The following is a 13,435-nucleotide window of genomic DNA, read 5'->3' on the forward strand; positions in this document are numbered from 1 at the left end:
CTATACTGTCCTGGCATTTTAGGGGCCCTAAACCGTGAGGAGTAGTCTTGAAACAAAATTTCTCAAAATGACCTGTGAAATCCTAAAGGTACTCATTGGACTTTGGGCCCCTTAGCGCAGTTAGGGTGCAAAAAAGTGCCACACATGTGGTATCACCGTACTCGGGAGAAGTAGTACAATGTGTTTTGGGGTGTATTTTTACACATACCCATGCTGGGTGGGAGAAATAACTCTGTAAATGGACAATTGTGTGTAAAAAAATCAAAAGATTGTCATTTACAGAGGTATTTCTCCCACCCAGCATGGGTATGTGTAAAAATACACCCCAAAACACATTATACTACTTCTCCCGAGTACGGCGATACCACATGATTGGCACTTTTTTGCAGCCTAACTGCGCTAAGGGGCAGGGGCGTAGCAATAGGGGGTGCAGAGGTAGCGACCGCATCGGGGCCCTTGGACCAGAGGGACCCCAAAGGGCCCTCCCTCAACTACAGTATTAGCTCTCTATTGGTCCTGTGCTCATAATAATCACTTCTATAGATACTTTGAATAGTAGTAATCAGTAACAAACTGTTCCCCATCCCCTTCTTGCACCTCTGACACTGTAGTTGCCATTGGCAGGTTTTGGTGCGCCGTATCAATTGTTATGTATAGAGTGCTTTGGGGGCCCCATTGTAAAACTTGCATCGGGGCGCACAGCTCTTTAGCTACGCCACTGCTAAGGGGCCCAAAGTCCAATGAGTACCTTTAGGATTTCACAGGTCATTTTTGTTTCAAGACTACTCCTCACGGTTTAGGGCCCCTAAAATGCCAGGGCAGTATAGGAACCCCACTAATGACCCCATTTTAGAAAGAAGACACCCCAAGGTATTCCGTTAGGAGTATGGTGAGCTCATAGAAGTTTTTATTTTTTTGTCACAAGTTAGCGGAAATTGATTTTAATTGTTTTTTTTCACAAAGTGTCATTTTCCGCTAACTTGTGACAAAAAATAAAAACTTCTATGAACTCACCATACTCCTAACAGAATACCTTGGGGTGTCTTCTTTCTAAAATGGGGTCATTAGTGGGGTTCCTATACTGCCCTGGCATTTTAGGGGCCCTAAACCGTGAGGAGTAGTCTTGAAACAAAAATGACCTGTGAAATCCTAAAGGTACTCATTGGACTTTGGGCCCCTTAGCGCAGTTAGGCTGCAAAAAAGTGCCAATCATGTGGTATCGCCGTACTCGGGAGAAGTAGTATAATGTGTTTTGGGGTGTATTTTTACACATACCCATGCTGGGTGGGAGAAATACCTCTGTAAATGACAATTGTTTGATTTTTTTTACACACAATTGTCCATTTACAGAGAGATTTCTCCCACCCAGCATGGGTATGTGTAAAAATACACCCCAAAACACATTATACTATTTCTCCTGAGTACGGCGATACCACATGTGTGACACTTTTTTGCAGCCTAGGTGCGCTAAGGGGCCCAACGTCCTAATCACAGGTCATTTTGAGGCATTTGTTTTCTAGACTACTCCTCACGGTTTAGGGCCCCTAAAATGCCAGGGCAGTATAGGAACCCCACAAGTGACCCCATTTTAGAAAGAAGACACCCCAAGGTATTCCGTTAGGTGTATGGCGAGTTCATAGAAGATTTTATTTTTTGTCACAAGTTAGTGAAAAATGACACTTTGTGAAAAAAAAACAAAAATCAATTTCCGCTAACTTTTGACAAAAAATAAAATCTTCTATGAACTCGTCATACACCTAACAGAATACATTGGGGTGTCTTTTTTCTAAAATGGGGTCAGTTTCTGGGGTTCCTATACCGCCCTGGCATTTTACGGGCCCAAAACCGTGAGTAGTCTGGAAACCAAATGTCGCAAAATGACTGTTCAGGGGTATAAGCATCTGCAAATTTTGATGACAGGTGGTCTATGAGGGGGCGAATTTTGTGGAACCGGTCATATGCAGGGTGGCCTTTTAGATGACAGGTTGTATTGGGCCTGATCTGATGGATAGGAGTGCTAGGGGGGTGACAGGAGGTGATTGATGGGTGTCTCAGGGGGTGGTTAGAGGGGAAAATAGATGCAATCAATGCACTGGGGAGGTGATCGGAAGGGGGTCTGAGGGGGATCTGAGGGTTTGGCCGAGTGATCAGGAGCCCACACGGGGCAAATTAGGGCCTGATCTGATGGGTAGGTGTGCTAGGGGGTGACAGGAGGTGATTGATGGGTGTCTCAAGGTGTGATTAGAGGGGGGAATAGATGCAAGCAATGCACTGGCGAGGTGATCAGGGCTGGGGCCTGAGGGCATTCTGAGGGTGTGGGTGGGTGATTGAGTGCCCTAGGGGCAGATAGGGGTCTAATCTGATAGGTAGCAGTGACAGGGGGTGATTGATGGGTAATTAGTGGGTGTTTAGGGTAGAGAACAGATATAAACACTGCCCTTGGGAGGGGATCTGCGGGCGAACTATTGGTGTGGGTGGGTGATCAGATTGCCCACAAGGGGCAGGTTTGGGGCTGATTGATGAGTGGCAGTGACAGGAGGTGATTGATGGGTGGCAGTGCCAGGGAGTGATTGATGGGTGGCAGTGACAGGGGGTGATTGATGGGTGATTGACAGGTGATCAGTGGGTTATTACAGGGAAGAACAGATGTAACTAATGCACTGGCGAATTGATAAGGGGGGGTCTGAGGGCAATCTGAGCGTGTAGGCGGGTGATTGGGTGCCCGCAAGGGGCAGATTAGGGTCTGATCTGATGGGTAACAGTGACAGGTGGTGATAGGGGGTGATTGATGGGTAATTAGTGGGTGTTTAGAGGAGACAATAGATGTAAACACTGCGTTTGGGTGGTGATCTGATGTCGGATCTGCAGGCAATCTATTGGTGTGGGTGGGTGATCAGATTGCCCGCAAGGGGCAGGTTAGGGGCTGATTGATGGGTGTCAGTGACAGGGGGTGATTGATGGGTGATTGACAGGTGATTGACAGGTGATCAGGGGGGATAGATGCATACAGTACACAGGGGGGGGGAGGTCTAGGGGGGGGTCTGGGGAGAATCTGAGGGGTGGGGGGGGGTGATCAGGAGGGGGCAGTGGGGGAGATAAAAAAAAAATAGCGTTGACAGATAGTGACAGGGAGTGATTGATGGGTGATTAGGGGGGTGATTGGGTGCAAACAGGGGTCTGGGGGGTGGGCAGGGGGGGGTCTGAGGGGTGCTGTGGGCGATCTGGGGCAGGGGGGGGGGGGGGGAAATCAGTGTACTTGGTGCAGACTAGGGTGGCTGCAGCCTGCCCTGGTGGTCCCTTGGACATTGGGACCACCAGGGCAGAAGCCAGCCTGTATAATACACTTTCTAAACATTACAAAGTGTATTATACACTTTGTATGCGGCGATCGCGGGATGTTGCGGCGGGCGAGCGGTGACAGGCGCCGGCGGAGGATCGCGTCACGGATGACGCGATCGCTCCGCCCATGCCCCTACAAGGACCGCCGCCTTTGGGCATGAGCTGGTCCTTGCGGGGTCCACTTCCCGGCCGCCTCTGTGCGTTAGGCGGTCGGGAAGTGGTTAATATAGTTCTGCATTTCACCTTTAAACTGCCTAAGACTTGTATATAAAGAAGAATGGTAGGTGTGAAGCAGGCGAATAGCGTGCCTATTAATTTAGCTCCACTATTCTCCTACTGCAAATAATATGCCGCTTTGGGGGGTGGGCACTTGATTTGATATCGTATTGCAAAAAGGGTGTGTGCATCAAACACCAAGTGAACCCTTATATACCTGGCTTTGCAGATAAGGCCTAATTAGCTTATTCATGAGACACTTCTCAAGTAAATCTGCATTCGCTTTTGCATGCCAGGATATGCAGGGTGTTGCCAACTAACTCACCGCAAAATTTTTGCCCTGTGGGGGATTCGTTCGCTCAGCATTTAGCACTTATCCAGGATCGCCACGTGGAGGCCCCCCCAGGATCCCAGGAAAAGGGGGGCCAACAGGGCACTCCAAGCACACTCACTGCTCAGAGACTCTGCAGCGCCCCCCTGGGGCGAGGTTAAGAAGTGCGGGGCGGCCCCCCCAAGCGCTGCCACCGCCAGGGAGGGCCGCCCGCACCCACTTCCCAAAGGATAGGACCTACCTTATTTCATATTGGGTCCAAGTGCATTATTATTCCAGGCCAAATTTGCGCCACTTGGGAGCACTACGACAAGGCACTTGATTTGAGCAGTGGCAATGGGATATTATTTATAGGCATGTATTGGCCATGGTACATCAATTAGCTGAGCGTTGGTGCTCAGTTCATGTACTATTACGTTCATGTAACGTATTTCTGTACTTGAGCTCGATTGTCGCATAAAGATATTCAGTTTATTTTACAAAGATTCTAGAGGACAATTCATGAAACATAATTTGATTAGATTAGACGTGTCAAACTCAAACACAAAGTGTGCCGACTTTGAACACTGGGACCAAGTTGCGGGCCAACCTCAATGTCTAGTGACCACCTCTCTCCCTTTTAAATTTCCCTGGTGTCAAATCCCCCCCCCCCCCCAATTCCCTGGTGTATACTGGCTCCCTCCCCTATACAGTTCCCTGCTGTTCAGTGCCTCCTCCCTCCTCTATACAGTTCCCTGGTGTCTAGTGGTCCCCTCCCCTACACAGTTCCCTGGTGTCTAGTGGTCCCCTTCCCTCCCCTGTACAGTTCCCTGGTATCTAGTGATCTCCCTCCCTCCCCTGTACAGTTTCCCGGTGTATAGTGGTCCCCCTCCTATCCCCTGTACAGTTCTAGTGGTACCCCTCCCTCCCATATACAGTTTCCTGGGGTCTAGTGGTCCCCCCCCCCCCATATGGCTTCCCTGATGATCTAGGGCTTCACCCCCATTATAGCTTCCACAGTGGGCCAAACGTAATGCAAAATGGGTAAACCACTTGCGGGACAAATGTGATGACTCTTTGGGCCAAGAGTTTGACATGTGTGGATTAGATTATCCTAATGTCTAGCTTGTAAGTCTCTGAATGGCTGGTAGCAATGGTTTAGAAAAAAAATAGCTGAAGATCCGCACGTGTTCCATACTATCCCATTTATTGCACTATATGGAACACATTACAAGACTCACGGCCAGCCACAGCACTTAATGGCCAACTGAGCTCCAGCAAGCGGTTGCGTGATCATATCTCTCTATCCTATATAAGAGAGAACAGAGGTGCCAAAAGGATAAAAGGGGTTTTAAAGGAGCTTAAAAGCCAAAACTTGGTAATCTAGCAAAACAAACGACACTCAGCGCCTCAGCGACACTCAGGCAGAGGCGCTGAGTGTCGTTTGTTTTGCTAGATGCTGTAACTTCTTTTTCTATTGCCTGAGGAAGCGGGCGCTGACCCGTGAAACGCGTTGCTTTGTTTTATCTGGAGTTCGTTAATAAATAGACTGAATGTACAGTCGTGTTGTGTCTGCTTGGAGTGGGTAAGTCCACCACTGCCTCCTCTAATTACCAAGTTTTGGCTTTTAAGCTCCTTTAAAACCCCTTTTATCCTTTTGGCGCCTCTGTTCTCTCTTATATAATATTGTATCCACCCTGGGTGGAGGGTTGCGTCCCTTTCTACTATCTACAGAGAGCGACTTCTTATTCCTGAGTGGGGTCAGGATAATCTCCCCACCTACCTTTACAGTGGTTGCCTATTGGTGACCCAAGTTTGTGAGTATAACAACTATTACTCTTTGTCATTACCCCCTTTGTCAATACATACTACACTATTGGGGCTCTTGGTGTTCCTCTGTTTATATCTCTCTATCCTGTTTCCAAGCAACAAGCAGTAAAGCTCCGTTCACCTCTGAGCGGGAATCGCGTGATTCCCGCTCTCTGCAAACCGCTAGCGGCTTAACCGCTTAGCAGTTGTTATCACTGCCACGACCGCTTAGCAGTGTTCTCACTGCCACGATCGCGGCCGTTTTGCAATTAGCGTTACATGCAGCGTTTTGGCAGCGATTCTGGAGTGATCGCGATAAGCATGAATAGAGCCGCTAATCGCGATCATTCCCAAAACGCTACTTTGTCCAGTGATTTTTTTACGTTATTCGTGGAAAAATCACACCCGCAAAACACCCGTGGTAATCGCTAGCGGGGCCTTAGAGATTGGTGTTTACTCGATATTAGTCTTTTGCCACATTGTCCTATTACATATTAGATCAGTCAATGCAAATATGGAGAGGAAAAAGCACTTGCACAAAATGCAGCAGGGGTGGACACTGTCACACTGGGCTTACCTGCAGCGTGCTCCAATGGTAGTCCATGATTTCAATCAGAAGAGAAGGAGATGGGCACAGCTGCTAAAATACCCTTTATTGTGGCTGGATTGACACAAAAAAGCTTACAGCAGTGGGGGGAAGGACAAGTCTGACAGCTGTTTCGCAGGGGCTAGCCCTGCTTCATCAGAGACACAGACATATTAGATCACATTTTAATGCTATGGGATTCGCTGCCACTCGCACGAAAATTGACAGCAATGCTGGCCCGAATCACTCTGGCAAGTGATTAGGCCGGAGCCACCATTTTTCCCTATGTCAGAGTTTCCCCGCGCAATTTGCCTGCAGGGAAACTGCGGATTCGGCCCATTTTCTGCGCTAGTGGAAACGGGCCCTTAGGCAAAGGCAACCAGATCAGGTTAAAAAAAAGGGAGACCTAAAGGGACCCACTTTAGAAAAATGGTTTTTTTTACATATATTTTTGGGGCACTAACTATTTTTGGGGTATTTTTTTTATCTTTGGATGTTACAACCCTCTGAAATAAATCCTAATGTGGTAATTCCCCCACCCCACTTCCTACTAGTGAAACAGAGCGGATAAAACAACTCCTTCAGGCCCCTTTCACACTTGCAGGTGCAACCTGCGTTGCGATACTCTATTTTACCATAGAGGGCCGAAAGCGCATTGGAAGTCTACGGAGGCTTTCACACTTACTTTGGTCCATTGTAGTGTGCGGGAAGTATCCGATTCAACACAAGGGCTGCTGCGTGTTGCCACAAGGACTTCGTTACGTGCACAGAGCTTGGGGTAATGCAAGTCTATGAGCGACGCATGTAAACGATGGAGCACGGTGTGACGTGGCGCGCATGCGCAGACTGATGGGAATCCCAGTGACTTCCTTCCTGTGTAAAATCTCTATTAATGCCAACATGCCAGTGGGCACGATGCCCAGGTAGTAAACAGTGGTGTAGTATGCTGTGTGCGGGGTACATTTTAGGGGGTGGCGGGGATAAGGGGGGAAGAGGAATGTCCAAGTGTATTCCAGTGCTGCTAAATGCCTAACGTCCATATGCCTAGTGTTTCTGGTGCCCGAACCAGGAAAATTATTGTAAAAGTGGGTATTCTGAATAACTTACTACATTCTACTAAATGTCACCACAGTGCCTCTTTAACCAAAATTAATCTTATCATAACTTCACATATTTGCAATAAATTACAATTTTGCAATGCAAAATCCTCAAAATGTGGAATTTGTTTGGAATTCTGTGTGATTTTGTTGGATTCAGAATTCCGAACGTCTCTTCTGGTGGAGTTGGAACTCCAGATCTGCTTATTTGTTTGTTATCAGTGATTCAGGGAGTGTTAAAGGCAAGCTTTCACCTAAAGTGAACAGTATTTAAATCCACTCACAATACTCTTCTTATTTGTGTTCTTTTTCCACACAGCATGGACAAGCAGGGGGATTATGAACCGTGTGATGCGACTGGATTCATCAAGATCAATGCTGTCAGGTAAGGGAGATACTAGGCCTTAGAAGCCTGCAGATACATTTACATGTGGCATTTCAAAACTTACGCCACCCACTTCTGCTTACAACATGGTAGCCATTTTGCTCCTCAAGTACACTGACATACAGTAGGTTGCAAAAGTATTCGGCCCCCTTGAAGTTTTCCACATTTTGTCACATTACTGCCACAAACATGCATCAATTTTATTGGAATTCCACGTGAAAGACCAATACAAAGTGGTGTACATGTGAGAAGTGGATCGAAAATCATACATCATTCCAAACATTTTTTACAAATAAATAACTGCAAAGTGAGGGGTGCGTAATTATTCAGTCCCCTGAGTCAATACTTTGTAGAACCACCTTTTGCTGCAATTACAGCTGCCAGTCTTTTAGGGTATGTCTCTACCAGCTTTGCACATCTAGAGACTGAAATCCTTGCCCATTCTTCTTTGCAAAACAGCTCCAGCTCCGTCAGATTAGATGGACAGCGTTTGTGAACAGCAGTTTTCTGATCTTGCCACAGATTCTCGATTGGATTTAGATCTGGACTTTGACTGGGCCATTCTAACACATAGATATGTTTTGTTTTAAACCATTCCATTATTGCCCTGGCTTTATGTTTAGGATCATTGTCCTGCTGGAAGGTGAACCTCCGCCCCAGTCTCAAGTCTTTCGCAGTCTCCAAGAGGTTTTCTTCCAAGTTTGCCCTGTATTTGGCTCCATCCATCTTCCCATCAACTCTGACCATCTTCCCTGTCCCTGCTGAAGAGATGCACTCCCCAAGCATGATGCTGCCACCACCATATTTGACAGTGGGGATGGTGTGTTCAGAGTGATGTGCAGTGTTAGTTTTCCGCCACACATAGCGTTTTGCATTTTGGCCAAAAAAGTTCCATTTTGGTCTCATCTGACCAGAGCACCTTCTTCCACATGGTTGCTGTGTCTCCCACATGGCTTGTGGGAAACTGCAAACGGGACTTCTTATGCTTTCTGTTAACAATGCCTTTCTTCTTGCCACTCTTCCATAAAGGCCAACTTTGTACAGTGCATGACTAATAGTTGTCCTATGGACAGAGTCTCCCACCTGAGCTGTAGATCTTTGCAGCTCATCCAGAGTCTCCATGGGCCTCGGATTTCTGATCAGCGCTCTCCTTGTTCGGCCTGTGAGTTTAGGTGGATGGCCTTGTCTTGGTAGGTTTACAGTTGTGCCATAATCCTTCCATTTCTGAATGATCGCTTGAACAGTGCTCCGTGGGATGTTCAAGGCTTTGGAAATCTTTTTGTAGCCTAAGCCTGCTTTAAATTTCTCAATAACTTGATCCCTGTCCTGTCTTGTGTGTTCTTTGGACTTCACGGTGTTGTTGCTCCCAATATTCTCTTAGACAACCTCGGAGACCCTCACAGAGTAGCTGTATTTGTACTTACATTAGATTACACACAGGTGAACTATTTAGTCATTAGCACTCATCAGGCAATGTCTATAGGCAACTGACTGCACTCAGATCAAAGGGGGCCGAATAATTATGCACACACCACTTTGCAGTTATTTATTTGTAAAAAATGTTTGGAATCATGTATGATTTTCGTTCCACTTCTCACGTGTACACCACTTTGTGTTGGTCTTTCACGTGGAATTCCAATAAAATTGATTCATGTTTGTGGCAGTAATATGACAAAATGTTGAAAACTTCAAGGGGGCCGAATACTTTTGCAACCCACTGTACTTGTAATTGAAGTGGCTTTAGTGCTGAGCCTGCCTGTGAGTCCTGCTGGATCCACCATCTTATTTCAGTTCCTATGCCCCAATCTCCTCCTCAGTCTTCACCTTGGGCTCAGTTCACTAAGTTTTATCAAACACTTTACCGAACGTTTGATAATTTACCTCATGAGTCAAATCTAATTTTGAATTCACTAAGGTGTCATAGATTTATCTAATCTACAAAATGAGATTTTACTCATGAGGTAAATTATCAAACGTTCGGTAAGGCGTTTGATAAAGCTTATTGAATTGAGGCCAAGTTGTGTGGCACTGGCATGTCCCTGGTCAGCCGAGGGAAGACAAGTGCGTTGTCTCAGCACTGAGGGCCGAGGCTGTGCAGATGTATTGCTAGCCTGTTCTGTTCCCATGTGGGGGGGGGGGGGGGGGAGCAGAAGTTGGGGTAAGCAGGGAGGATAATTCGCTCGGCCATTGCTTGACCAAAGCAGTTCCCCAGGCGGATCGGTGACCAAGCTTGTTTAGTGGCTGCTCCAATCATGCTGGATTCTCGGCAGAGGTGGCCGATTCATCTAGCATGTATACGGAACTTTACACTATCCTGCCCATTACTAGACTGACACACAACACTAAGATTATAGTATCTCCACCCAGGGCCGGTTCTAGACTTTTTGAGCTGTTAAAGCTGCAGAGCACTGAATTGTAAAAAAAAAATAGCCTGGTCTCCAGGGGGGTGTAAGCCTGTGATCCTTAAGTGGTTAAATTAAATACTGATAATCCCCCATGAAGAAATGGACTAAATCCCCCATGAGGAGAGGGACTAGTCAAAAACCTGTCAAATTTCTAATAACTACTGTAAGTGACAGAAATATCGGAGAATAGTCATTTATAGGTCATTTTTACTCTAGAAGAAACATACTTCCTATTCATATGCGTTTACACGTATTTTAAATTTTTTATAATTTTTAGCATAGTGGTCCTTTAAAGAGGAACTGATTTGAAAATAATGTAATGAATAAAATTGCTTATTTTCTTTTACAATATTCATTTATAATTCATTTAGTCAGTATTCGCCCATTGTAAAATCTTTTGTCACCCCTATTTACATGCTAAAATTTATCACAGCTGGTGACATCTTTAGTCCTATCATTTGATCTCGGCAGAACGTCTATTAGTGGAAATTCCGAAGCAAGTGAAAACAATGCCTACTCTCCCAGAATGCTCTGGGAGGGGAGGAGAATTCCGCATAGCTTAACAGCCTAGGCTAAGCATCACTAGGAGGGTGGGGCTACATACCGATGTACAGCAATATATAGATACAGTGAAGTGTTTCTGATGCTGAAAGCAGGACAATTACTGTAAAAGTGGTTATCCTGAATGCTTATAGAGACTAAGAAGTCTCCTAAAAACGAGGTTTTTACTTTAAAAACCTCTTTAACCTAATTGCCCCTCCTAAAATGCCGCATCCCCGTGGCTGACAACGCCATAAATCACCCCTAATTACCCCCGGCAAAATCCATGACTTTCTTGGTCGTGGATTTTGCTGCTGGAGGAGGCAGAGCTTTCAGCTGCAGCTCTGCCTCCATGCACGTCAATCAGTGTGTGTCTCCGCCTCTCCCCGCCCCTCTCAGTGAAGGAAGACTGAGAGGGGCGGGGGAGAGGCAGCGATCCGCGCTGATGGACGCGTGTAGAGGCAGAGCTGCAGCTCTGCCTCCATGCGCGTCAATCACTGTGTATCTCCGCCTCTCCCCCGCCCCTCTCAGTGAAGGAAGACTGAGAGGGGCGGGGGAGAGGTGGGATCCGGGCTGATGGACGCGCTGAGAGGCAGAGCTGCAGCTGAAAGCTCTGCCTCTATGCGGAAGGAGCCCCACGATGTCCTCCAGGTAATTTGGGGTGATTTATGGCATTGTCAGACGCGGGGATGCAGCATTTTAGGTGGGGCAATTTTTAAAGTAAAAACCTCGTTTTTAGGAGACTTCAGAGTCTCTTTAACTGCATTCTACTATATGTCACTACAGTGCCTCTTTGAGATAGGAACTCCAATCCCTCACTGTTGCCATTTTACTAATGGGTGCCGGGGTTTCTTCTGTACCAACTACACTAAACCCCTGGACCCTAGACTACTGTGGGGATATTAGAGTGAGAGCCCTTCTTACCAATGCACTCATTGCACTCCGCACAAGTACTGTGGAAAATGTGTCAGTGCTATATAATTGTCCAATCATAGCAATAACACGTATGGCTGGCTAACCTATACTGAGAGCAACTATACCTAGCTAACCTATACTGGGGCACCTATGGCTGGCTAACCTATACTGGGGCACCTATGGCTGACTAACCTATACTGGGGCACCGATGGCTGGCTAACCTATACTGGGGCACCGATGGCTGGCTAACCTATACTGGGGCACCGATGGCTGGCTAACCTATACTGGGGCACCGATGGCTGGCTAACCTATACTGGGGTACCTATGGCCGGCTAACCTATACTGGGGCACCTATGGCTGACTAACCTATACCGGGGCGCCTATGGCTGGCTAACCTATACCGGTGCGCCTATGGCTGGCTAACCTATACCGGGGCACTTATGGCTGGCTAACCTATACCGGGGCACCTATGGCTGGCTAACCTATACCGGGGCACCTATGGCTGGCTAACCTATACCGGGGCACCTATGGCTGGCTAACCTATACCGGTGCGCCTATGGCTGGCTAACCTATACCGGGGCACCTATGGCTGGCTAACCTATACCGGGGCACCTATGGCTGGCTAACCTATACCGGGGCACCTATGGCTGGCTAACCTATACCGGGGCACCTATGGCTGGCTAACCTATACTGGGGCACCGATGGCTGGCTAACCTATACTGGGGGCACCGATGTGTTGCTGCTATATAATATCTAATCATAGCAATAACACATGCAAAATAGGCAATTCTTCCACAACCACAGCGTTCATTATTCATCAGCTGGCATGTACAAGGTTAAACTTACACGCCACATTTTTTTAATCTCTTTAGCGGTGATGCCTCCGAACTGACAGTGTTGTGTACCTGTTCTTTCAATGCCACTTCTGACAATACTGCACAAGAGTCCTCAGTATTAACATAAAAGGCTATTTTCTGCTTTAATTAGCTTTATTCAAAGCGTTTTGATTCACACAAGTTGTCTGCAGTCATCCGTCCCGCTTTTTAAGGCATTGAGGAATGAAAAAAACACGAGGCATAATTCATACAACATTTTAATAAGCTCTTCCTTGACTTATTAACAAAATAAAATTGACCTTGTGACTTTTGTTCTGTGGCTGACATTGATTTGCATGAATAAGAACGACCTTTGCTAATTTACGTTTTCCCACCCCCTCCTCCCTTCTTTATTTTTCTTTTGCGGGTTTACAGGTTAAAAGAATATCAGCGTGTGCAGAAGAAGGTCACAGGCTCAACAAAATGAAAACACGACGAAAATAAAGAAATAAAAAAGAATCAACACAATGCCGCAACGGAACAATTCCCTTCGCCGGCGCGGTTTAACCCGCCATCCTGTTTCTCTGCTTTCCTAGGTTCATTGATTAGTTTTGTGTGATCGTTACGGGCTTTTGTTTGCTAAATCACAGGTTAGCGGAGACCCGCCGCTTGTTCCTCTCAGTCTCGCCGAACGGCAATTACGGGAATTGGTAGGGTTTAATGGGTTAAACTTGCCACTAATACGTAGATATTAAAGGAAATTGTTCCGGTAGAAAAAAATAAATATATAAAACAGCAAATACTATCCACCATTTCTTCGAGTTGTAATCTTATTTGTGTTGAGGAGGCGCTGTGTTTGGTTGCGTCTTTTTAAAGTGGACTCACGCCGGGAAATAATGAAAGTTTACTAGAGGGGTGAGCAGTGTCGGACTTGGAGCTGGAAAAGCTGAGGAAATCCACCTGCTGGCCAAGCAGCAGTAACCCTGTGTTATCACTCCAAATAGAAACCTGCAGCAAG

The 13,435-nt window shown here is 46.6% G+C and overlaps 1 protein-coding gene across 2 annotated transcripts in view; it reads left to right on the top strand.

The window, feature by feature from the left end:
- Nucleotides 1-13,217, top strand: part of ASS1 (argininosuccinate synthase 1) — a 155,253-nt gene extending 142,036 nt beyond the window's left edge. For both annotated transcript variants that reach the window (XM_068248839.1, XM_068248840.1), the window contains 2 exons: nucleotides 7,677-7,742; nucleotides 12,853-13,217. In XM_068248839.1, coding sequence (XP_068104940.1) covers nucleotides 7,677-7,742; nucleotides 12,853-12,904 — 118 coding nt within the window. In that variant the 3' untranslated portion in view covers nucleotides 12,905-13,217. The remainder of the gene's footprint in view (nucleotides 1-7,676; nucleotides 7,743-12,852) is intronic.
- Nucleotides 13,218-13,435: the final 218 nt, after the last annotated feature.

The sequence above is a fragment of the Hyperolius riggenbachi genome, chromosome 8 (genome assembly GCF_040937935.1).
Source record: "Hyperolius riggenbachi isolate aHypRig1 chromosome 8, aHypRig1.pri, whole genome shotgun sequence".
Classification (NCBI taxonomy): Eukaryota; Metazoa; Chordata; class Amphibia; order Anura; family Hyperoliidae; genus Hyperolius; species Hyperolius riggenbachi.